Here is a 26891-nt window from a genome sequence, read left to right as displayed (position 1 = left end):
CATCAATGTAACAACTTTTAAAGATGAAATTCAAATCCATTTTTTTTCACAATTACAGTTTCATCAAACATGATAAAAGAGATGCAATGAGAAAAAGAATTTGACTGTCTATCTTGGAGATTCAGTGGGTTATCTTCTTTGTTTGCTTTTCTCTGTTTGCTTCAAGTTGACATTGGGATCGTCATTGGATCAATTTCAAACCTCAGAAGATTGGGAAGTCATCTTGGAGTTTCTTTTGTTCCTCTATTTTCTGGCTTGGTACAAAAACAAAAGGAATGTTGTGAGGGTGAAAATCTGTAAAGAATTATTATCGTTTTTATTATTCTCATTTTGTATTTACCTCCTAACTTGAAGGACTTATTTGATTATTTAGTTAGTACTTATAATGATAAAGCTCTCAAAGAGCAGAGCTGTTTGTTTTCTTAATCCTTCAAACCTAATTTCTACAGCTCTAAACTCTCCTCCATCTCTGTTGATTGTTTAACAAAATCTCGGTTGAAAGGGTCTCTCTGGAATTCTTTACACAATCACTAGTTGGGCTGAAATACATACATTTGTTTTGGGATCTTTTGATCAATCTCAAAATTCATCATCTCACTAGTTATGAAACAAGTGAATGAATTGTTGCATATATTTGTAGAACACAAAAATAAACATAAAAATAAAAAATATATACAAGTTGGCTGTTTTTGTGATCGGCTGCATATGTTTTCCCCCTATCGAGAGGAGTTGTTTTTAACTCCAAAGATGTACATGTATGCCATACTTTAAGTGTAATGTATGAATCTTTCTTTATTTGCTTGTTAGGTCTTACTTTTTATGGGTTTTGAGATCTATCAAATGCCTTTGAACAGGAAATGGGAAGTGTTTTATGCATGCAACTGTTGAGCCAAAATTAGTTGTATTGACAGGGAATGGTGTTGGGTAAAATCTTCATGGTATGGGAATGGAGGCAAACCAAACATGTTTTGGGAATATCTCCTTTTGTTAAATTATGAGCACATTATTTGTGAACTAGCAAATGTCTAGTTGCTGTTTTTTTGTTGCATATTGTGAAATGAAACATATGAAGGTAATAATATTGTTAGCTTTTCATATGTTCTTTTCATTCTAAATTGTTAGCCTTCGCCCGATTGGCAACAGCCAACTACCCGGAGGAGGGTTCGGTGGCTCATTTGGGCCAATATGGGGTTGAGTCTTTGGTTGTTTTGTGGTCATATACAAGATATTTTCGTTTTGTCATTTCGAATAGTACTATTGTTTGTGAAACCCATTCCAAACTCTAAACTTTTCTCTTCTCACAAATGTCACTTTCTTAATAGCATTTTTTTTCTTTCATTTTTATTTTTAATCTTTTTCTATAGTATGTACGATGACACTATCTTATATTACCCAAAATTTCATTATTTATATTTATGTATCTTTTATTTAAAACTATAAAATGTTTGAAAATAAAAAAAAATAGGCAAATTCATAAATTTGTTAGTAGTTTTTACATAAATAAATCCATTGGGTCAGATGTCAATCATGCTTTTCTTTTCTTGTTCTCTTTTTCCTTGTTTTGTCCAATAATGATTCGGTTTGGTTGGGAAAATTTGCCCCTTGATATGTATTTAGTTGACAACATTTATTTATTTGTTAAATTGAGGTGACTTTTTAAATAAAAATAAATGGAATAAATATTTAGTTAGATGACAATTTCAATCCACACAAAAAGCAAATTTTATGACTAGTTTGTTTTACAAATTAATTATAATGTTTTTTTATAAATTTAAATATAATTTTTTATTGAATCCATTTGTTTTATACAAAATTAAAAAAACATTTTTTAAATAAGATGGTAACTAATAATCATATAAATATTACCTTCATACTATTACGACGGTCAAAGAAAAAAAAACACGATAACAATATGAATAATATGTTTTAAAAAAAGTTATAAAATTTCGTATTAAAATTTTATCTTTTGAACAAATTCATTTCATTAAAAAAAATAAAGAATAACAACATTTTATCGTCATGCCCAACACAGAAGAGCACCAGTAAAACCAGATTAGTCAATCTCAATGATGTAAAAAACAAAAATCCCAAGAGGACTAGCCCAAAACCCAAACCCCACCCATGGAACAATAACCATAAACCATCCAGTGAGCCAGAACAAACTAGCTAGAAACTAAAATAATAAAAACCAAAATTCCGGAACAAACCAGTTAAACACGTGTTTCAAAAAAATAAAAGGGGTGAACAAGAGCAACCTCAAAATATTACTTTCTTTCAATCTCATCAAGAAAATCCACGATGAATTCTATTCAGCAAAATTGACGGTGTTTCCCATCCTAATCTCTGCGAAAGTGGTCAAAATAAGGCTCTTGAAATTTTGTTGGGTCTACTTTTATTGTTAAAGATCTTATGTTTCTTTCAAGACAAATCGTCCACCAAAATGATAAGTAGAATATGAATCCACTTCTTTTCAAGTCCAACGTTTTTACATTAATCCACCCACTTAGACAAAAAAAAATTGTTGATGGTCACTTGCATAACCCAAAATATTACCTTCTTTCAATCTCATCAAGAAAATTCACGATGCATTTAGCAGAATTGACGGTGTTTCCCATCCTAATCTCTGCGAAAGTGGTCAAAATAAGGCTCTTGAAATTTTGTTGGGTCTACTTTTATTGTTAAAGATCTTTATGTTTCTTTCAAGACAAATCGTCCGCCAAATGATAAGTAGAATATGAATCACTTCTTTTCAAGTCCAACGTTTTTACATTACTCCACCCACTTAGACAAAAAAAAATGGTTGATGGTCACTTGCATAACCCAAAATATTACTTTCTTTCAATCTCATCAAGAAAATTCACGATGCATTTAGCAGAATTGACGGTGTTTCCCATCCTAATCTCTGCGAAAGTGGTCAAAATAAGGCTCTTAAAATTTTGTTGGGTCTACTTTTATTGTTAAAGATCTTTATGTTTCTTTCAAGACAAATCGTCCACCAAATGATAAGTAGAATATGAATTTACTTCTTTTCAAGCCCAACATTTTTACATTAATCCACCCACTTAGACAAAAAAAAATGGTTGATGGTCACTTGTATAACCCAAAATATTACTTTCTTTCAATCTCATCAAGAAAATTCACGATGCATTCAGTAGAATTGACGTTGTTTCCCATCCTAATCTCTGCGAAAGTGATCAAAATAAGGCTCTTGAAATTTTGTTGGGTCTACTTTTATTGTTAAAGATCTTTATGTTTCTTTCAAGACAAATCGTCCACCAAATGATAAGTAGAATATGAATCCACTTCTTTTCAAGCTCAACGTTTTTACATTAATCCACCCACTTAGACAAAAAAAAATTGGTTTATGGTCACTTGCATAACCCAATTAACTCTGAAAATGCTCCACAATAAACTCCAAATGGGTTCAACGTAAGGGCAATGCAAAAGAATGTGTGAAGCAATCTCCTCCGCCTTCCTACATAAGTGACATCTGATCATAGTGACGATCCATTTAGATTGAAATTTATTGTCCATAATAATACCATAATGGCAGGCGCACCATCCAAAAAATTAAATTTTAGAGGGGGTACCGTTGTGTCAAACCATATTCATATTTGACTCTAATCTATATATATATATATATATATATATATATATATATATATATATATATATATATATATATATATATATATATATATATATATATATATATATATATATATATATATATATATATATATATATATATATATATATATATATATATATATATATATATATATAATAATGCTTAATTTTTAAAGTGTCTGGATTGCCGGGTTGAGAGCTGTGGTTAATTTGGATATTTGGGTCGGATTGTGGGCTGACCCGTTTTTATATTTAAAACGGTTAAAAATAAAATTAAAAATACTAGAGGTATGTTTCGAACTTGCAACCTAACAAAACAAGTACAACTCTTTAACCAACTAGGCTATAAAGACTTTATTTTTTAAATTCAACACCAAATTTGATAAAGTGTGACGTTTTAATATTAATATAAGTTCAACTTTTTAACTAACTAATCTATATATATATATAATGATGCTTAATTTTTAAAGTGTCCGGATTGGCGGGTCGAGAGTTGTGGTTAATTTGGATACTTAGGTCGGATTGTGGGTTGACATGCCTTTAAATTTAAAACGGTTAAAAATAAAATTAAAAATGTTAAAGGTATGTTTCAAATTTGCAACCTAACAAAACAAGTACAACTCTTTAACCAACTAGGCTACTAAGACTTTATATTTTAAATTCAACACTAAATTTGATAAACGCGGGACGTTTTAACATTAATATAAGTTCAACTTTTTAACTAACTAACTAATCTATATATATATATAATGATGCTTAATTTTTAAAGTGTCCGGATTGGCGGGTCGAGAGTTGTGGTTAATTTGGATACTTGGGTCGGATTGTGGGTTGACATGCCTTTAAATTTAAAACGGTTAAAAATAAAATTAAAAATGTTAAAGGTATGTTTCAAATTTGCAACCTAACAAAACAAGTAGAACTCTTTAACCAACTAGGCTACTAAGACTTTATATTTTAAATTCAACACAAAATTTGATAAACGCGGGACGTTTTAACATTAATATATGTTCAACTTTTTAACTATTTAATCTATATATATAATGATGCTTAATTTTTAAAGTGTCCGGATTGCCGGGTCGAGAGCTGTGGTTAATTTGGATATTTGGGTCGGATTGTGGGTTGACCCGTTTTTAAATTTAAAACGGTTAAAAATAAAATTAAAAATGCTAGAGGTATGTTTCGAACTTGCAACCTAACAAAACAAATACAACTCTTTAACCAACTAGGCTACTAAAACTTTATATTTTAAATTCAACACCAAATTTGATAAACGCGGGACGTTTTAACATTAATATAAGTTCAACTTTTTAACTAACTAATCTATATATATAATGTGCTTAATTTTTAAAGTGTCTGGATTGCTGGGTCAAGAGCTGTGGTTAATTTAGATACTTGGGTCGGATTGTGGGTTGACCCGTTTTTAAATTTAAAACGGTTAAAAATAAAATTAAAAATGTTATCCGTAATTTTTTTTTCACAGTTTTTATTATATTACTCGTGCAAATGCACGGGCTAAATGCTAGTTGGTTTAATGATTCATAATATTTTCTCAAGCTAAACTAATCCAACTTAGTAAGGTTTAATCTTGTTCCCTTGATTTGATCATTCGGTTACTTCAACATTTTTTTATGTTGTTGAGTCTAGGGAGGAATCTAATATTAACATTATAGCAATTACCATCCTGAACAAACATATCTATAAATTACTTTACTTGCAAATTGATGCTCCTAACAATGAAACTCTTTTGTCATGCTACTATTTCCGCATCAATTATCATGTGAAAAACTAATAGAATTATCTTTACCCACAACAAACCTTGATTTTTCTCTAAGATGCCTCCAATTATTATTAATCCTTTTGCACAACCCATCCATTTATTGCGTTGACATTTTTAGTGAACCATCCAGACCAATCACCTTCATATTTACTAAGGATAACATTTGTCCAAAATCTCTCTTTTTAATATGCGTGCCTCTAACACCACTTAGACAACCAAACTTTGTTGAAAGAAAACATGTCTCTAATTCCAAAACCCCCATCTTTGTTAGGCCTTGCTCCATCTAACTAAATGAGTAATGTTAGAATTAATCGATCCCACAGGAAGTCTCTCATTAGCCTTTCAATTTTTTCGTCACCGCTCTTGAGAGACTAAAGATAGACATCATATACATTGGAAGAGACGCAAGGCAATTTTTTTATAAGAACCACTGGTCCCCAAAGGTAATCCAAGGTAGGTTGTTAGCATTGATCCCATCTTGAAGCCCAAAACATCAATTAAGCAAATTTGCGCATTAGGAACATAATTTTAAACTTTTCTTTATTCACTTTAAGACCTGAGCAAACTTCAAATTTGTTCAAGATGTTTTTTAGGTTTTGAAAATTATCTATAGTAGCTTCCAACATGAAAATGGTTTATGGACATACCAGATTCTAATTGTCTACTTTGTGAATGGAATGAGGAGACAATGAATCACTTATTCGGTTGTTGTCCGTTTACTCCTGAGTTGTGGAAAAGGTTTTCTAAAACACTGGAATCGGCATATTTCCCTTTGAAATGGATAGACATCAAGGAGGTTGTGTCAGTATTCTTGTCTTTTAAATAAATAAAAAATGTTTATACATATGATATTACAAATAAATTAAATTAAATATAAAGAAGAACAAAATCACCAAATTGAGATGTTGATTTGAAGCATGTGTTTAACACATTTCTCTTAAAACAATTACACCGTTTCCCATTGTGTTGGAGCTTATCACATATAGTTGTCTCCCAAGGTACAACGAAGTTAGTAGTGATTTAGCACCTGAATCAATCACCGGGTTTTAACGGAAATACGACAAGTCAAAACTTGAAAAACGCTCAATTTAGTGAAGAACTCAAAGAACACTCAAGAAAACAAATAAAGAACTATTCGAATTCTAAAGAGATAATGAAATGAGTGAAGAAGGAGATATGAAATATCTGAAGAGTTTGAACCTGAGGAATATATCACAATAAATTCATTTATCAATCTGGTTCATAATTTATTGAACGACTGTCATTCTAGATTCTTGACATTTCTAGACTCTTGACATTCAATCTTATTATTTGATCTTATTTTATTGCCAATAAATTTCACCAAAAATTCACATTTGAATTTAATATAAATTTATATTTATTTTGATTAAATTATATTTAATTTATTTATTCAAATTCTCATTTTCATTTAATTAATGAAATTAATTTAAAATTCCAACATGTTCCTATTATTTAAGCAAAGAGGTAATCAATTCCGCTCAAATTTGTTTAAATGTGGGTTTGCATCTATTGTTTATCATGTATGGGCGGAAAGAAATTCAATAGCATTTTCGAGGGTGCGATGTGACGTTGATGATGTATGGAGGATTATTACGGTTGATCACAACTCACTCACTCGTACATGAAGACGAATCCCGAAGAATGAGCAAAATTGGTCTTTATGTCAAAATTGGAGCATGAATTATGATAAAGTCACGCAATTTAGTATGTTTAAGGCGAGATTATAAACTAAGTATTGATGTTTGAATTGTTTGTTTGTATGCCTTGTTTGTGATGTTCATTTGTTTGTTTTTTCGTTATTTAAAAATTAAAGCAAAGGTTTGTTTTACTCTAATTCATAAGTTCGTGTAGGTTTTTTACCCTTTTTGAGAGTTTTTTTAATAAAATAACGCTGCTAAGTTGTTTTTCAAAAAAAAACATGAAAATGATATAGTCAGCCAACAAAAGATGAGTAATTTTGACCTCTCACATCTAATCCCCTTAATTTGACCATCTCTCGAAATTTTTAAGTAATCCCAAGAGCGTCTTCATCACAATGGCAAAGAGAAAAGGGAATAACGGATTCCCTTACCTCAAACCTCTTGAGCTTCCAAAAAAATCCAGTAAATTTCCCTATTAATAATGATTATTAATGATGGAGAACTTAGCTATTGAAATACAAAACTTAATTCATTTAATCCACCTATATCCTAGGCCCATTTGCCCATAACGTCAAAATGAAAATTTCAATTCACATGATCATATGTCTTTTCAATATCAAGTTTAATGAATGTATGTCATCCTTATTCCTAATGGCTGAGTTCAAACATTAGTTTGCGATAAGAGTTGCATCATAAATTTGTCTTCCACGAATAAAAACCATTTTATTTTTAAAGATGACCGCTGGAAGAACATTTTGCAGTCTATTAACCAAAACATTTACATGGTCAAAATTAAGCTAATGGGTCTGAATTTTTTTAGCTCAATCGCTTCTGTGGATTTTCTGACGAGAACAATGTGTGTGGAATTCAACTCTTTTCGAATGCCCCATTATCGTGTAAGCGGTGTATCGCTTTCATGATCTCATCCTTGATAAGCAATCATGCTTTCTTGATGAATTCCATAGAGTATCTGTCGGGGTCAGGTGTTTTGTCTCCACCACAATCGTCCATAGCCTGCCACACTTCATCGATAGAGAACCTGACTTCAAGATTAATTCTTTGGCTTGTAGTAATACATATGAAATAATACATTTGAATTTAGGATTGTTCACATTGTTCTATGTATAAAGATGTTTATCCTATATAAAAGCTAGAATTATATAAATTAAAAAAAAATGGTCCCTATTTTTTATTTTTAGATTCGAGTACCTACATATTCCCGATGACCGAAAACATTTGATTCCTGATTTATCTGTAGGGACGGTTGGTATCTAACTCGACTCGACCCAATGGGTACCAAATTACCATGCCTATATATTTAATATTATGATTGATAGTTATGTGTCTATTGAAAAAAAAAAAAAAGGAAATATAATCCTTGAATTAAAAAAAAAAAATCTAAATTGACAAATAAAAAAAATATTAAAAAACAGTTAATAGAAACAAAATTGAAGGGTAGGAAGAATTAATGAAAAAATGAATATAGTTTGGTGGGGGGAGTATTTGGTAATGTAACAAAATTCTCCCAACTACCACCTTTGGTGACATCTCAAAAATCTACCCGCCAAAATAATCATTCATATCTAACCTTCTCATTCAAGTCTCTTTAGCAGCCCCACTTCAATTCTACCACCAGTACGACCCCATCTAATTAATTAATTGCATTCTTTCTCCCTTTCTTCTTCTCTTCTTCAATAATCTCGCACACACAGAGAAAGGACACAGAAGAACAATAAAATGCAGGGAGGAGGTCAAATTGTGCTTGAAGAATCTAACCAAATGTCATCCATTCTAACTCCATCCAAAAAGGTAACCAAAGGGTCTAGAAATTAATTAAATTTTAATGATTTAGAAACAGACTTAATCAATTTATCAGAATTTTATATACAAGATTAATGCTCATATAATTTCTTCAACTGTAACCTACCAAACTGAACAATGTTTAACTGGCAATCAACAACCGACACCAACAATTTGGATGAATTTTCGGTTAAATTTTTTACTAAATAAAACAGTTTACTCCCCTATTTCTAACTATACAAACTGATTCTCTGGGATCATCCTTGTCCTTTCCTTCTTTGTTATTTGTTAATGTTACATATGATCTTACTTTCTTTAGTTGTTTATGTTTGTCTTTGGCAATTATGGTTGAAACCGTTTTCATTGTTTGTTTCTAGCAAAAAAAATAAATTAGGAAAATTCTTTAAAGGGTTTTTTGTAGTGTGGCCTTAGAACATATAGTCTAAGGTGGCTCTATTGTTAATATTTCTTATATAAGGCATTATGGCATAACTAAATTAACGATTTCTTAAGCCATTAACTTCATTGTTGTTGTGATTATTCCACAGGGATTTTTACCATCATTAACGAAAGTAGTTGGAACCCTCGGATTGAATTTACGATCCATCGATGTTATTGAAGCATGCCTGGAGGCTGGAATGTCAGGTATTGTAAAAAAAATTAGGTCTCAACCATGAGTTAATTTCTCAATATATTCACTTATTAATTTATCGTTTTGTCGAAATATTCTCCAGTTGCACGTTTCGATTTTTCATGGTTTGATGAAAACTACCATCAAGAGACTCTTGACAATTTAACAACAGCTATTAAGAATGTCAAAAGACATTGTGCTGTAAGTTTGCCCAACTGCTTATTATTGCTCATTTGAAAACACTTTTATTTTTGTATGGACTCAGATTGCATTGTTTGATGAAGGGTTATTTATTTACTTTTCCATCATACATTTAAAAAAAACAGATTATTTAAAGAAAAGAACCTACATATAACAATCCCCATATGTGTTTTAAATAACATTTATTAAGTTTTTCAGATTTATTTCATCCATTTCATATACTATTTTAACTTTATCAAACTAATTTTTAATGTGTATACTTTCATTGAACGTATTTAGGTTATGTTGGATACAATGGGTCCAGCACTTCAGGTTCACAATAAGAGTGGAAAACCAATAGAAATGGTTGCTGGAAACCATGTGGTTATTTCTCCAGATATTACAGTTGAACCTTCATCAGAGTTTATACCAGTTAACTATCCCGGACTTGCAGAGGTAATATTTTGTATGGTTCTTTCGCTACTATCCGTTATATAAGCTACATGATGACGATGTAACATGTTCAAATGACATTGTTCAATGCAGATTATTAAAAAAGGTTTATTAGATTGTGAATTATTTGAGATTAAACACAATAGTTCAAAATGTTGATGGTGTCTAACTCTATATATATTAGGAAACAACGAAAGGAAGCACAATCTTCGTGGGACAGTATCTCTTTACTGGAATTGAGGCCACCTCCGTTTGGTTAGAGGTAATACATATAATCGCAACATATTTTATTGACGAAAAAGCCAATTTTTGATCTAATTATATGAATTGTTCTGTAGGTATTGGAAACAAAGGGACAAGATGTAATATGCTTGGTGAAAAACAGTGCTACACTTACTGGTTATGTCTACAATATGCATGTAGTTCAAGTTCACATTAAGCTGCCCACTTTAACTGATAAGGATAAGAAGGTAAAATTTGTTTTATAGGTAGTTCATATTCTATGCTTTATTGAGTACTTTACATATATGGTGGTCTATTATAATAACAAAGTAACTTTTAATTATTGGCAATATTGAAATCTTTTCATCCTTTCAAAAATTATAGGCAATATCAAGCTGGGGAAGCAGAAATAAAGTTGATTTCATTAGTCTTTCCTACACTCGTCATGCAGAAGATGTTCGAGAGGTTATTGCACACCTTTCGTTTCTCCTAAATTATCATCTATCAGAGGATCGACTTCAATGGATCTAATTCCAGAATTTGTTGTTGTAACAGCTCAGGGATTTCCTTAACACACAAAATCTTGGTGAAACTCAGATTTTGGCCAAAATTGAGACAGTTGAGGTAAGAATCATTCTATTTTTTTCAATTTTTTTACTCTTATTTTGTGGGATTTTCATTTCAATAGAGAAGTTCAAAATAGCCTATCCAATTATAATGTCTCAAATTATTTACTATACTTTATTTCAGTTTAGTTCACTCATCAAATTTACTCAATTAGTTCAAATCATCATGTTTCAAACCAATTGATGAATAATCCCAGGGACTTAAACACTTCAATGAGATCCTTCAGGAAGCAGATGGAATTATACTTTCTCGTGGGAATTTGGGGATTGATTTACCACCAGAAAAGGTTTTTCAATTTAATTTCTTCTGTATTGAACATTTTCCTTTTTATTATTCATAATTTATATATGTAATTCTCTACTATATGTATATAGGTTTTTTTGTTCCAAAAATCTGCCATATATAGGTGCAATATGGTTGGTAAGCCTGTCCTAATTACTCGTGTAGTTGACAGTATGACTGCAAATCTTCGTCCTACACGTGCTGAAGCAACCGACGTGGCTAATGCTGTTCTTGATGGTAATATACTTAAATTCGACTTGACTATACTTTAGCTTTTATATTTTTTTTATACAATCAAACATTTACAATTAAGAAGCCTGAAATAAAAAGTTAGAAACAAAATATTAATGAAAGGTCACAATTTTAATTGCAAAATGCTCTATTGAAGTCTTTATAACTTGTTTAAGTAATAAAATCCTCTTTTTTTAAGTAAACAAGACAAGTTAACCCTTTTTCAATAAAAAAAACAAATATCTTCACAATTTGCAATATGTGATTAATGTACTGCAATTTTTCATCATCCAATATCTCTATATGTGGTTAGGAGCTGATGGCATACTACTTGGACCCGAAACTCTCAAGGGTATGTACCCAATTGAGGCGGTGAGAACCGTGGGGCGAATATGCGATGAAGTGAGTATTAATTCTCACGTTTGTTGATTACACATTGAATTGAAAAACTTAAGATGCTAAGTAAATGTGTGTCAATGCAGGCTGAACGTGTTTATAACCAGTCTTTTCATTTCAAAAGAGTAGTTGATTATGTAGGAGAGCCGATGTCTCATGCAGAATCTGTCGCATCTTCCGCAGTAACTATATAATTTCGATATCCACCTTTCCAATGCTAACAAAAAAATAATAAAAATTGAATCATTTTTCTTGTTCAAAGGTTAAAGCAGCTAACAGAGTTAGAGCAGCCATGATTGTCGTGTTTACTTCATCTGGTCGAGCAGCAAGGTATGTACTTAGTAAAAAAAAATCATTTAACATTTGAAATGTACTTATATTATTTGTTGATAGGATGATCGCGAAATATCGACCATCTGTCCCAGTGTTCGCTATTGTTATTCCTCGGCTGAAGACGAATTCATTGAGATGGACTTTTACCGGGTCAACTCAGGTGAGTTTTTTATTCTTTTCAGATTCAAAATTGGTGATTATATTTGAATGAATGATAATCTATCTATTCATGTTCATAATGCAGGCTAGACAATTACTTGGTATAAGAGGAGTTTATCCTATTTTGGCCAGTCCTACTGCGGTAAATAAATTCCTTACCAAAATTGTTAAGTATGATTTTATTATTATTATTTTTTTTTGATACAATTGTAAAAAATAGAAATTTACAATTACCCCTAAATTTTATTCTAATTTTGATTTTTTCATTAATCAAATTTTGAAAAAAAAGAAATAACCCAATTGACAAAAGTTGATTACAATAAAATATTAAAGTTTATTTGGTCAAATGTTTACAAGTTAGTTATGGATGGGGTTAGGATATGATTGTTTTGAAGGTTCAGAATTTAGAGAAAATTTGATTTATGGTTATTTAGGTTATATTTTATTTTCATTCTAATTTTGATTTTATTTGTGCAATTTATTTTTATTATAGGTAACTTCTGGTCATTCAAGTGAAGAATCAGGAATGAAGGTGGCATTAGATCATGGAAAATCAATAGGATTATTGAAAATACACGATCAAGTCGTCGTGTTTGAAAAGATCGGTGACTCGTCTCTTGTAAAGATTGTTACTATCCAAGATTAACGACTTACATTTTATAATAAAAATCTTGTACTTAAAAATCATTTATGTATTTGAATTATAGACGACATTATAATTAGAATTTTAATTTCAGTTTTATTCTAGTTAAAAAAATTAATATAATAAAATTAATTTAATATAGGAAACATCTCAAGAATTTGATTATCATAAAAATAAAATGACTTTCTAAATAATAAAAAATAAAAATAAATTATATATTAATAAAATATTTTTTTTTAAATTAAATATTAAAATTACAATCAAACAAATTAAATTTATTTATCTGTTAAAATAAAATAAATTTTAATATGTCTAATCAAGATTATCAAATATTTGACTTATTCTTACTTAAAAATATAATTTCAAAACTGAAATAAGTAGGACAAAAATTAGTAATGAGATATAGTTCTATTAATTATTATTAATATTATATAATAAAATTTTTAAAAGTATATATAAAAATAAAATAAACTTTATTGAATCATGACACACACAGTTTCATGATTTTTTACATAAAATTTTGAGATTTAGAAGAAAAAAGTGATAAAAATAAAGGTTAAGAATTTTTATTTAAAATATTTTAAGTATTATAACATTTTTAATAAATAAAAAACATGTTTTAAAAGTGGTTGTGTGGTCTAATATTAATATAAACACATCGACCCTGATTATATAATGTATCAATAACTTGGTGTTTACCTACTTAATTACAAAATATTAATATGATATATATAAATATTTAAAATTTTAGATTTTAAATAAATAATTTTAAATTTTGGTATAAAATAGATATTGTTTTTTATTTAATTTTTTTAAAAATATTATATTAATGTGTTATTAAATTAACATGTCTACAACATCTCTTACTCTTTCTTGGTGTGAAGATATTATTATAAAAATGTTTGTGCAACTACTCTTTCTAGTATGGCTGTGACTTCCTTTCTAATTTAAAATATTTTTATTATTTTTAATATTATTTTTAATAATATTATTAGTATTATGTATATGTATGTCTCATTATTTTTAAATTATATTTTTAATATTTAGAATTAAAATAAATATAAATTATCTAAAATTAAAATAAATTTTGTTAAGATTTTAAAAATATAAGTTTGAAATTTTTGTTTAAAATGTTTGAATTTTTTGTTTAAAATGTTTAAAAATTTATGGTAAGAAATGACTATCAAGGATAATCCACAAAATATAAAGAAATATGTTTAAAAAAACTATTTAAAACTTTAAAGTCACTAATATTTATAAAAATAAATAATTTTATTATATTAATATTATTTTAATACAATATTTATTGTCATTAATTAAGAATAAATCTAATAAATTATTAATATTTTTTAACTTAAATCGTCTAATTAATGTTACTGTTATTGTCATTTTTAATTTATTAATTAATTATAATATTAAATTATAATATTTTCATTAACAATTCATTAAATTGATTTATTGTCTTGAATTCTTCAATTGATTGTTACCTTAAAACTTATTAAATTTAAAAAATAAAAATAATAAAATTATTCAATATTTTAAGTACGTATGTACGCAGACGCAATACAACTTTTAACCATATATTTATGTTTTTCGTAATATAAACAAAAAATATTATTTGATTTTATTTTATAATATAATGAAATTCATTTATATAATTCAAATTTCAATAATTGTTATAATAAGATTAATATATATATATATATATATATATATATATATATATATATATATATATAGTGTGTGATGTGAATATGATTTCAATCTATTATTTTTGTTATAATTCATTTATTATTATTCTTAATGCGTTATATTACTAAAATTATATAACTAAAATCAGGTTTTGATAATATAATTGTAAATAAATTTAAAAATATAAATTAAATAAAAAAACTGAAATATTTGTGTTATGTTAAGTTGTGTTGATATAATTTGTATCATGGTCAAATATTTGTGTTTGTATGTCTTGTGCCTGTGTAGTCATAAAATAATATGTTTTTTATTTAACGATTTTTATTATTATTTTCATTATGGTTTATATTCTCAGTACACTCTTTTATAATATATAAGATTATAATAAAAAATAGATAATATGAAACAAAATTATATTAGATTGAAAATTCAATCTCTCTCTGTCGAGGTACACTTCACACCAAAAAAAATTATCTATAATTATTATATTATATTATACATTTTATAAATTATAATTTATTTCTTACAGAAAGATAAAATCTTACTATATTAATTTATTTTTCAACTTTAATATAATATTATATTAAAATAATTTATTTATTTAGTAAAACCATATATATATATATATATATATATATATATATATATATATATATATATATATATATATATATATATATATTTAAGTTTATTTTAGAAATAAAACAAAAACAAATTTATTTATTTATTTCAATTTTAACAATCAAGTCATTTATTCTTTAATTCTTCTGAATTATTAAAACAAACTTCTTAATAAAGTATTAACACTATAATAAGTTCAATTATCATATAAAATAACATTTGATTACCTAAAAAAGAAAAAACATGGTATTCCTCTTTAAACATGCATATTTAAGAGTGACAGTTCATTACGATGAACTCTTAAAACTTATTTTTAGTTTTAATTCAAATTGAAACATATATATATATATATATATATAAAAAATATATATATATATATATTTTTTTTTTTTTTTAAATAATTTTTATTTTTTTTTAAATAAACAAAAGACATTTATATGTTGGGTTTATGTCGTGTTTTATGTATATATCGTTATTAATATGATTTCCATTATTATTTCTCTTAAGATATCATTCTTATATATTCTAATTTATTATTCATGTTAAAATTTTGTTACATTAGAAAAATTTATTTTACAAATTTATATAAAATAAAAAATATTTTTATTTAATATTAAAATTATAAACATCAATATAAATAAATTAAAAAATAAAAGTAAAACATAAATAAAATAAAATAAAAGTAAAAAGTGTATAAAATAAATGTTTGTTTTGTCCATTTTATAAATAATGTTATTGAAAAATAAAATAAATTATTTATTTTACAAAATAAAAATATATTTAAAAATGACATTAAGCTTATTTGTTATAATTTATAATTATTACTTTTTAATAATGTTGGATATAAAAAAGTTGATTAAAAAAATCTAAATACAATTCAACATACTCCCAAATACTGCGAAAGTGTAATTAGTTATCAAACCCTAGTTTCTCTGAAATAGCTAGTAATCTGATTATCCTTGCCTTACAAGCCAACTAGAAATTGCACTATAATACAGGAATATTTTTTTTCTCAAAAAATAATATATATTAATAAACAAAAAGAAACCGTTTGGTATTTATTCAATAGGTAAGGCTTTAGATGAAATGTAAAAGAAAAAAAAAGAATGGTCAAATTGGAAGAATATTGTGTTTGTGTGTGTTAGAAATTAGAATAGAAGAAATTATATAAAAATGATATTATTACATATTGAATGTTCTTAATAATATTGTGATACTAATGAAATTATTATTATTATTATATATATATATATATATATATATATATATATATATATATATAACTTGGACATTCATATTTTTAATTAATTTTCTCTATATAAACAAACCTCATAATCATTCTAATTTCATACATAATCATTAGTCACCCGTTTATATATATAGTTATTCCTTAAATCCTTGGTTTTTCATTTCAAAATACTACATAATATTTAACCAATTCAGATTCAAAATTTGAGTTTATATTTGAATAAAAGATAATCAATTTATTTACATTCATAATATGAGCTAGACAATTACTAATGATTTTATTATTATTAATGATACATAATTTTCAGACAAAAATAATTTGTAATTTTCCCCTAAATTTTATACTAATTTTGATTTTCCTCTTAAATTACATTTTATTTGATTTATTTCATCAAATTTTCTAAAAAAACATAACCAATTGAAAAAAAAATAATTAAATTAAAATAAATAAAAGTTTGCAGGTTTACTCTTCCACTTAATAAAATACAAATAATTGATTGACTGTTTATTTTGTGAAATGTTTACAAGTTAGTTAGGCCTGAGATATAAGATACATTAGAAAAAAAAATATTTATGATTATAAATTTAGGTATATTTGATTTTCTTTTTAATTGATTTTGTTTGTATAATTGGTTTATTATGCTGCTACTTTCAGTAATTCAAGTGAAGAATAAGGGAAAAAAGTGACCTTAATCAAATAAATCGATAAGATTATTGAAAATACACATTCAAGTGTTGTTGTGTTTGAAAAAATATGTGACTTATATATCTTTTGTCAATATTGTTATTATCTAAAATTAATCTAATTACATTTTATCATTAATATTTTGTATTTTAAAACTTTTAGTTTTTCTAAAATTAAATTTTATTATTATTTAGAAATTAGGAGTTTATTTTATTTTTTATTTTTTAAAAATCACTTGTCTTCTAAAAAACTCGTTGTACAAAATTTATAAGTTTATAAATTTAAATACTTATTCAGAATTGTAGCAATTTATCAGAAGAAACATTTCCAAAAATCACCCCAAAATACTTAAAAAGTCAAATGTAATATTTTTAATATAATACATTTAGGTGCCAATAATTTGATATTTAGGCCCGTATCAAGCTTTATGTGTTTTTATTGAGTGAATTATTTTTTTAACCTGCTTAATTATAAAATATTAATAATATTTATTTGCAATTTTTTTAAGTTAAGACTTATAAATAAAAGTGATTTTAATTTCTTTTTACAACATATTAATATTTTTAATTCGACATTTTTTAAATTATAATATTATATAATTATATATCGGATCCTTTCATAGACATAAAATCCTAAAGGTATAGTACCATCAACAACTTCTATTTATCTTAATTTTTTTTTGTCTAGATAATTATAATTATGGTTGATATTTTTATTTGTATTTATCCCATTACTCTATTCAATATTTATAATTAGAATAAATGTACACCATATCTACACTATTTAATTTAAAATAAATATAAATCATTTGGAACCTAACAAATTTTGATTATCCTACGTTTTTTAGTTATTTAAAATATATATTAATATTATTCATTTTCCTTAAAACTTTAGAAAAATAAGTTCAAATTTTATTTTTAAAATATTATAAAAAATCATTTTAAGAAATGTTTATTCATTAAATGTATAAAAACAACTTCAATTTACTTTTTAAAAACTTTAAACAGTTATTATAATTATTAAAATCATAATTAAGAATAAAACTCATAAATTATCCAATTAATGTCACTGTCATTTAAATTTGTTAATTAATTATAAAATAAAATCAAACATTTTAGTAACACTAAAATAATAATAATAGTTAGTAATTTGTCGTGAAGTCTCCAATTGATTTTTTATAGTTAATTTATTAAATTTAAAATAAATAAATTATTTATAAAAAATATCCAATATTTTGAACTAGCACACAAGAGTTAGACTTTTATTGGTTAAATATATTTATACTTTTATAAATATGGAATAAATAAATAAACATTTTGCCTTTATTTTGTAATATTTGATTTTTAATTTTTATATTTACAATTTTATTTATATGTATATTCTAAATTTTAATAATTATTATAATTAGTTTAATATATATATATATATATATAATAAAGTTAATTTAATATTTTTTTATAAAAAATATATATATATTTCTTGTCTTGTGCTTAGTGTTGTGCCATTCTTATTATATTTTGTATTATTGATGTTTCCTGTCATTTTATTCTAATTTTTTATAGTATGTAATTTAATTTGTGTTGATAATATTATATGCAAATAATCTAATATGTAATTATACTTATCTGAAATACTTGATTATAAAATATTAATAAGATGTATATGGGAATATTTAAAATTACAAATTATAAATAAAAATGTTATTTTAAATTTTGTATAAAATCTTTATTATTAATTTATTTAAAAAATTTATTATTATATAACTAGTGTCCTTTTTCACATACATAAACAAGCTAAAGATGTCAAGATTATCGCAACATCTCTTCTGGTTTTGGCTATGTGGCTTTCTTTTTCATCTAAACTATTTTTTTTATATTTTTAATATTATTATGTATATGTCTCATTTTTCTTACTGTATTAGATGAAATTAAATTATTTTTTTAATATTTAGAATTAAAATAAATAATTTCATTGAAAAATAAATCAAATTATTTATTTTTGTCAAATAATTTATATATTTATTTTAATTAAACTTATTTTTTATAATTTTGTTTTTTAATTAATATTAATAATGTTGATTAAAAAAATGATCAAAAAATTATAATTACATTACATTTTACCTTTTGTGAACTATTTCTCAATAAATGGTCAAGAAAGTCCTAATTATTCAAAGTTGTTGTTGTCTTTAGTGGTTCATAAAATGGGTTTTAGTGAATTTGTTAATTAAACTTGTCCCATTATAGACTTTACATGTCATTTTAAAAGAGTAATTGATTAAGCAAGAGACCTGATGTCATTAGTTATTGAAATATCCCTTTATTATAAAAATAAAATAAAATTATTAAAAATATAAGATAATGGTGTCGTGTTTAAAATATCTCTCAACAATTTTGTATAAACTTTTTATATTTTTCAATCGAATTTATTGTTATTTAGAAATTATGAGTTTTTATTTCTTCTTTTTATTAAATCACTTGTCTTTTCAAAAACTCATTTATACTTTACATAAATTATAATTTTATATGTATAATTACTTATTTAGAACTGCAACAATTTATTTAAAGAATCATAGACTAAAATTACCCAAAATTGATTTATTATTTTTTTTTTAAATTTAATTTTTTTTCTTTTCAATCAAAATTATTTAGAACACGTAGACTTAATTCGTTGATGTTGAAATTACGACGAAAGTATAATAAATTTTGGAATTACCAACGTTTATTAAATCATGACAACCATTTCCTTGTTTTTTAAACAAAATGATTTTATATATTTTGAAATTAAGAAAGATTTAATATAAATAATGGTTAATCATTTTAAAACTTTAGTTAAAAAGTAAAATGTAACATTTTTCAAATAATAAGTATGAAAAAACGTGCCAATAATTTGATATTTAGGCCCGGCACAACTAGTAAGCCAACTAATTATTTGTTTTTATCCAGCCAAATATTTTTACCTGCTTAATTATAAAATATATTTTTATAACATATAAATAATGACTTTTTTCAGAAGATTTGAAATTAAGACTTATAAATAAAGTGTTATTTAATTATTATTATTTTTTTTTTTGTAAAACACATTAATATTTTTTAATTTGATATTTTTTAAATTATATTATATAATTATATATTCGATCCTTTTATAGACATAAAGTCCTAAAAAGCGAGGATATCATCACATTATGATTGATATTTTGTTTGTATTATCCTATTATTCTATTCAGTATTTAGAATTATAATAAATCTAAATCATTTAGAATAAACTAAATTTGATTATTTAACTTGTTTTAGTTATTTAGAATTTATATATATATATATATATATATATATATATATATATATATATATATATATTATTAATTTTCCTTAAAACATTAGAAAAATAAGTTTAAATTTTGAGTTTAAAATGTTATAAAAAATTATTTTAAGAACTGATTATTGAGAATAATTCATTAAAAAATGTATAAAAACAACTTCAAATTACTTTTTAAAAACTTTAAACAGTTATTATAATTTATTAACATTATAAATATAATTAAGAATAAAACTAATAAATTATTTTCTGATTTTTGTAATTTCAGTTATACAATTAATGTAACTGTCACTTTTAATTTGTTAATTAATTAAAAAAAATAAAAACATTTTAATGACATTAAAATATATTCTACTTAAACATTAATAATAATTACCTATTTGTTATCTTGAATTGTTAAGTTGCAATTTGTTAAATTTAAAAGTAAAATTAATTTTATTTTTAGTTAATTTAAAATATACAGTCGAAATTGGATAAAATATTTTTAAATGAAAAAAATAAAAAATTATTTGATAAATTCTTAATTAACTTACATGATAAATTTTTTGACCAATTTTTTAAAAATATAATATTTAGTTTTAATTTTTGACCAAAGAAATATTTTGTTGTAATATGTTTATAGGCTAATGTATAAAATTATAATGAATAGTTTATTATAATAAGATTGAAATACATATTAAAATTTTGGTGTTTAGTTGGTTATGAAAATTGATTATAGAAATTATGAAAAATGTTTTTATTTTATTTTATTTTATTTAATATGAAAACTATGATCACCAAAATAAATCAATTTTTCTTAAGTGAAAAATAAATAATTTTTTTTTTATCAAATTATGAATAATCTTAATAAAAAAAAATTAAGTTATTTTTTATCTTCATCCCACCAAGAAAATGAAAAGCATTTACTAGTACAAAAATAAATTATTCCAATAAGTCTTAAATTATGAAAATTATGAGTTATACTTTCAAAGTAGGATTTTTTCACGTTTGGGTCAATCGAAAAAATCATAACTATAATTAACAATAAAACAAAATGAATCAATTAAGCAACCAACAAAAATACAAAACTATTATTATGTCGTTACAATTACGGATTGGATATTTAGTTGTAAGATGTTAAGGATAGTTATATCCTAAACGCAGTGAATTTACCTGTTCCGGTGTTCCTTCTCAGAGTTATAGATAAAATAATATAATTTTACTGATTTGTCTTTCTAAAAAACAGATGAAAAAGGAGAGAATATGAAAATTAGTAACAGAGATCTAGATTCCTATGGAATTTGGGGCTTTTTAAACATTGTTTGAGAAGTTTCGACTTTTTAAACATTGTTTGAGAGAAAAAAAAAAGAAAAAAAGAGGATAGATATATTTATTTTATTTTTATTTGAATATAATGATTATTTGGATTTTAGTTATTTTTTAAGATATTTTTTAGTGCTTTTATAATATATATGTATTTTTAGTTTTTAAATTATTTATTTTCTTTATATTTAAATAATATTTTATAATAAATAATTAACATTAAATTAGTATATTTGAATCTTTAAAAAAATAATATTATTATTATTATTTATCTAGTGGCTACTTTCACAATTTTTCTAAATTATATCTCATTAGTTCTATTAATTTTTTCAGTTACATATTATTTCATTTTTATTATTTCATTTTGCATTGGAGTTCATCTTAATTTTTTTATTTATTTTTTTAAAAGTTTACCTTAATTATTACATGAATTATGAACCCACAAAATTGTTATTCAATAAAAACATATATTGTATAAAATTCTTTAAATAAAATTAATTATTTTTGTACCAATCAATTATTATATTATTAATTTATATTTAATAACCAATGTCTTGTTATAATTATATTTTAAATATTAATAGGGTTAGACTACTTTTAATTATTTTATAGGTCACAATTGATTTTAAAATATTTTTATTATATTTACCTATATAGAAATTTAGTTAAAATTTACTTTACTAAATTTATTTCGATTTTATAATATATATATATTTTTTTAGTATATATATATATATATAAAAGAATACTTTTTTTTTCAAATTTATGTTATAGTTTAGATGGACTTAAACAAAAAAAAAATATGAGTTTATATCCAGATAAATATAATGTTTTTAAGGTAGCCGGTGACATGACTTTTTAATTTTTATTCATTATTTTCTTACCTAAATCTAAAAAATAAATGTTAAATACACGTTTCATTCATTTTATTCGTAATTTTTATTTTATTTTATTTTATTCAACTCATAAAAAAAATTAAACATATCTGGTAATCCTGTATAGAGGTTTTTTAAATTTACTATTCATTTATTCAATATTTCCTTATTAAAAGATAAATTTCTTCAAAACAAAAGACAATTCTGAATCCAGTGTAAATTATTTTATTTTGTGATGAACCTCCTTCTCCTTAGTATTTTTTTCAATTTTTTTTTACTATTAACCATAAATGACAAATTTACTATCTATTAACCCAATATATAAACATTACATAATTTGATCAATTATTTTCATATTTCAACACAATGAAAAACCCTAAGAAATCTACCATGGCTGGGAAGAGCACAAGAATCATGAATCAAAATCATTCTTTTCTTCTCCTTTTAAGAAGAAGAGAAACGATCTTACCTTCCACTTCTCAATTTCTTCCTTTTCACAGAATCTACTGCAAGTATTTACGTTCTTCTTCAGACCATGAATCACAAATTCAACCGGATCAGCATGTTTATGAAGGAACTCCTTCAATTGGGTCGCCATCTCGAGTTCAAAAGCTCATCGCCTCGCAAACAGATCCGCTTCTTGCTAAAGAAATCTTCCATTTAGCCTCACGTCAACCTAATTTTCATCACTCATATGCATCATTTCATACCCTCATTCTCAAATTGGGTAGGTCTTGTCAATTCTCTCTAATGCATGTGAAGTTTCTGAACTTTGGATTAATTTGTAAAATTAGGTTATAGAAGAATGAAGAAGCTGATTGAGAAAATCCCTTTTATTAATGTAATAAATCTGTTACAGTCCCCGTCCCTGAATTATCTATCAGGTTTTAATAAGACTATAAACTTATAAAAACAAACATATCAACATATTTTCACATCCCTCCCTCAAGATAAACATCCTTTTAAGTTCATCTTGTCTCTAAGATTAACAAAAGGTCGAAATTCTAAGGGCTTTGTAAAAATGTCAGCTTGTTGAATTTTTGAATATACATGTAATGGCTGAATAAAACCTTGTTTGAAACTGTCCCTCACAATATGACAATCTATGTCGAAATGTTTCGTTCTCTCGTGGAAGACTGGATTTTCAGTAATATGTATTGCAACTTGATTGTCGCAGCGTAGGGAAATCGGGAGATGGACTACAGAATTGAAGTCTTTCAGCAAAAAAGTGATCCATTTCAGCTCACATACAGTGGTGGCCATGCTTCGTTATTCCGCTTCTGCAGTGGATCGTGAGACTGTGTTTTGTTTTTTTGTTTTCCAAGACACCATACCATGGCTCCTCCAAGTTTAACACAATAACCTGTAAGGGACCTTCGACTGTCTGTACAAGTTGCCCAATCGGCATCTGAAAAAGCCTCAAGTACACTATTAGTATTACAAGAGTAATACAGTCCAAGTGAAGGCGTGCCTTTAAGGTACTTTTTTGGGGGGGGGGGGAACGACTTAGCGTCATTTCATTAAAAATTCCCAAAAACGGGAAAAAAAAACACGAGTTTAAGAGATCATTCTAGACAGGCCTAGAATGATTTTGAAGTCGTAACATTCTGAATAAAAGTTAAAAAACTAAAAACGTAAATGAATTATTTGTTTACAATGCTTTCAATTCTAGTGAGTTTAAAAAACAGTAAATTCTAGTTCCTACAGATATTCCAGTTCTGCTCCGTGCTTGAAATTCTTCTCCACATTCCCGCGAGGGCGCTGCAATCCGATACAATATCTTTCCATAACTCGTCAATGCTCCTGCGGGTTCTGTCATATACCCTTGCATTCCGTTCTTTCCAAATGTTATATACTACTGCTCCAAAGCCACACTTGAACACGCTTGTTGCAAATCTATTTCACTTGGCTTTGAGTAGTGCCTTTAAGGTACTTGACAACTATAAGACAGCCTCCCAATGGACTTCCAGCGGTTTCTGCATATATTGACTTAGTTGCTGGACACTAAACCCGATATTTGGTCTTGTAAAACTCAAGTAAATTAAACGTCCAACAAGCCTTCTGAACATCTCTGGTTCAGCCAATTCTGGACTATTTAATTCATTGAGTTTGATCCCTTTTTTCATTGGGATATCAACTGGTTTACATCCAGTAAGACCTGTGTCAGCCAGTATGTCAAGAATATACTTGCGCTGATTTATAAATAAACCAGCTTTAGTACGATGCAATTCCAACCCTAGAAAATATTTGGCTACGCCCAAGTCTTTGATTGTAAATTTTTTATCAAGATAATTTTTAACATCATTTATAATTTCTATAGAATTTCCAGCAATAAGTATATCATCTATATAAACTAATAAGGCAGTAAATGTTTTTTCAGTTTTAAAAATTAATAAACAGTTATTGTTAGATAAAATCAGACCGGTTCAGATAAACTTAACTTAAATAAACTTTCCATGCAGGAACAAGGAACCGGACCGGAACCGGCTAAAGAAAACTAACCGATCAAGCTAGTAAACCGACCAAGACTATTCGGAACGTGACCGCACAAAGAAAGGATCGGCCAAAGCTTAAAACCGGAATCATCAAACAGCCGATCAGCCACAAGGTAGAGGAATAACCGGAAGAAGTCCGGTTACATCACTCATACCAAAAGCCTTTCGGTTAAGTCAAATGACCGACCAGTACAAGAAGACAATTCGGGTATCTGTTGAGAACGATATCAAAAGAACAGACTGAACACTTCCATATTCATGCAAGTCTGAGAAAAGACTGTAGGCTGCAGAAGACAGTACTATCGGATCTTTCCACTTCGGGATAAGACAGAAAGGAAATCTTCCAAGTACAGACAACTGTCCAACAGACAGTGCCTACATCAAGTAAAAGACAAACCCGGCAGGTTTGCCTTACACACCGGAAGAACAGACCGCCAGGTCTGAGACAGAATACCAGGTCTGAGGTTGACCATCAGGTCTGAGGAAACGACCGCAGGTCTGAACCTCTGAAACACTGAATCACTGCACCTCTGCTCAGCCAATCAGATTCAAGGCAGTGAAATATGACCGTTGGTATATTTCACCTATAAAAGGAGGCAGTTGCAGAAGAGTAAATGCGGGACATACATTTGGGATAACAAGCTCTAAGAGCATTTACTACAAGTGATAAGATTGTGTTGTTTTAGAAAGCCTAAGTGTTAAAAGTTAAAGTGTGTTTTACAATTTCAGTATAAATTGTAAGAGTGTTATCGAGCAGGAAATAAGTCTCGATCGGTTTGTACTTGTATTCCTTAGTGAATATCCTTCTCGCGGTTTCGAGAGGAAGCGGTGACGTAGGAGTTTTATCTCCGAACATCCATAAAATCTGTCTTGTTATTTACTGTCTGCCGGTTTCATTACTTGACCGATCTATACCACTATAACCGACTTAATCCTATCCAAGCCGAACTTCCAGGTTACCGAAGCCGACCCATCAAACTTCAAACCTGCATTACACAATACCGATTCTGCCTATCATACAAGCGTGCCGCTTCAACCTGAAAGCAAACCTCTTCCGCGCTTGAACCTAGTTCAAGGGTTTGTGACAGGTTGTGTAGTATTGAAACCCTGGTGTTAATCTCTAACCAGATTAACCACCACCCTTCAAGTGTGAACCGCTAACCGGTCCAACCCCCGGTCCTCCAGCGCCGATCTAGATCCTAACAATTGGATCAAAAAGGGAGAAATTGATAAGATAAAAGATAAAGACTCTTCCAAAATCTTTCTCAAAATTTTTCGAAAATCTCTCCTAAGTCATTTTCAAAAATCCGGACAAACAAAACAATCGGCCTACAATTGCAAACTTACATGATTTTGATAATTTTAAATAAAATAATCAAAAAGGGAGAAATTGTTAGATAAAATCAGACTGGTTCAGATAAACCTAACTTAAATAAACTTTCCATGTAGGAACAAGGATCCGGACCGGAACCGGCTAAAGAAAACTAACCGATCAAGCTAGTAAACCGACCAAGAGTATTCGGAACGTGACCGCACAAAGAAAGGATCGTCCAAAGCTTAAAACCGGAATCATCAAACAGCCGATCAGCCACAAGGCAGAGGAATAACCGGAAGAAGTCCGGTTACATCACTCATA

At 26.6% G+C, this 26891-nt stretch overlaps 1 protein-coding gene across 1 annotated transcript; it reads left to right on the top strand.

The window, feature by feature from the left end:
- The first annotated feature begins 8744 nt into the window (after positions 1–8744).
- On the top strand, positions 8745–13118 carry LOC124934145 (pyruvate kinase 1, cytosolic-like). The gene is made up of 16 exons (XM_047474625.1): positions 8745–8877; positions 9417–9513; positions 9603–9700; positions 9980–10135; positions 10317–10394; positions 10471–10602; positions 10739–10819; positions 10910–10978; positions 11178–11267; positions 11356–11500; positions 11808–11896; positions 11977–12072; positions 12153–12220; positions 12284–12383; positions 12468–12524; positions 12876–13118. The coding sequence occupies exons 1-16, from the start codon at positions 8806–8808 to the stop codon at positions 13026–13028; spliced, it is 1581 nt and encodes a 526-aa protein (XP_047330581.1). The 5' UTR covers positions 8745–8805; the 3' UTR covers positions 13029–13118.
- The last annotated feature ends 13773 nt before the right edge of the window (positions 13119–26891 follow it).

The sequence above is a fragment of the Impatiens glandulifera genome, chromosome 4, assembly GCF_907164915.1.
Source record: "Impatiens glandulifera chromosome 4, dImpGla2.1, whole genome shotgun sequence".
NCBI classification, from domain to species: Eukaryota; Viridiplantae; Streptophyta; class Magnoliopsida; order Ericales; family Balsaminaceae; genus Impatiens; species Impatiens glandulifera.
The sequence above is the reverse complement of the archived record's forward strand: the minus strand, read 5'-3'. Positions and strand labels throughout refer to the sequence as shown.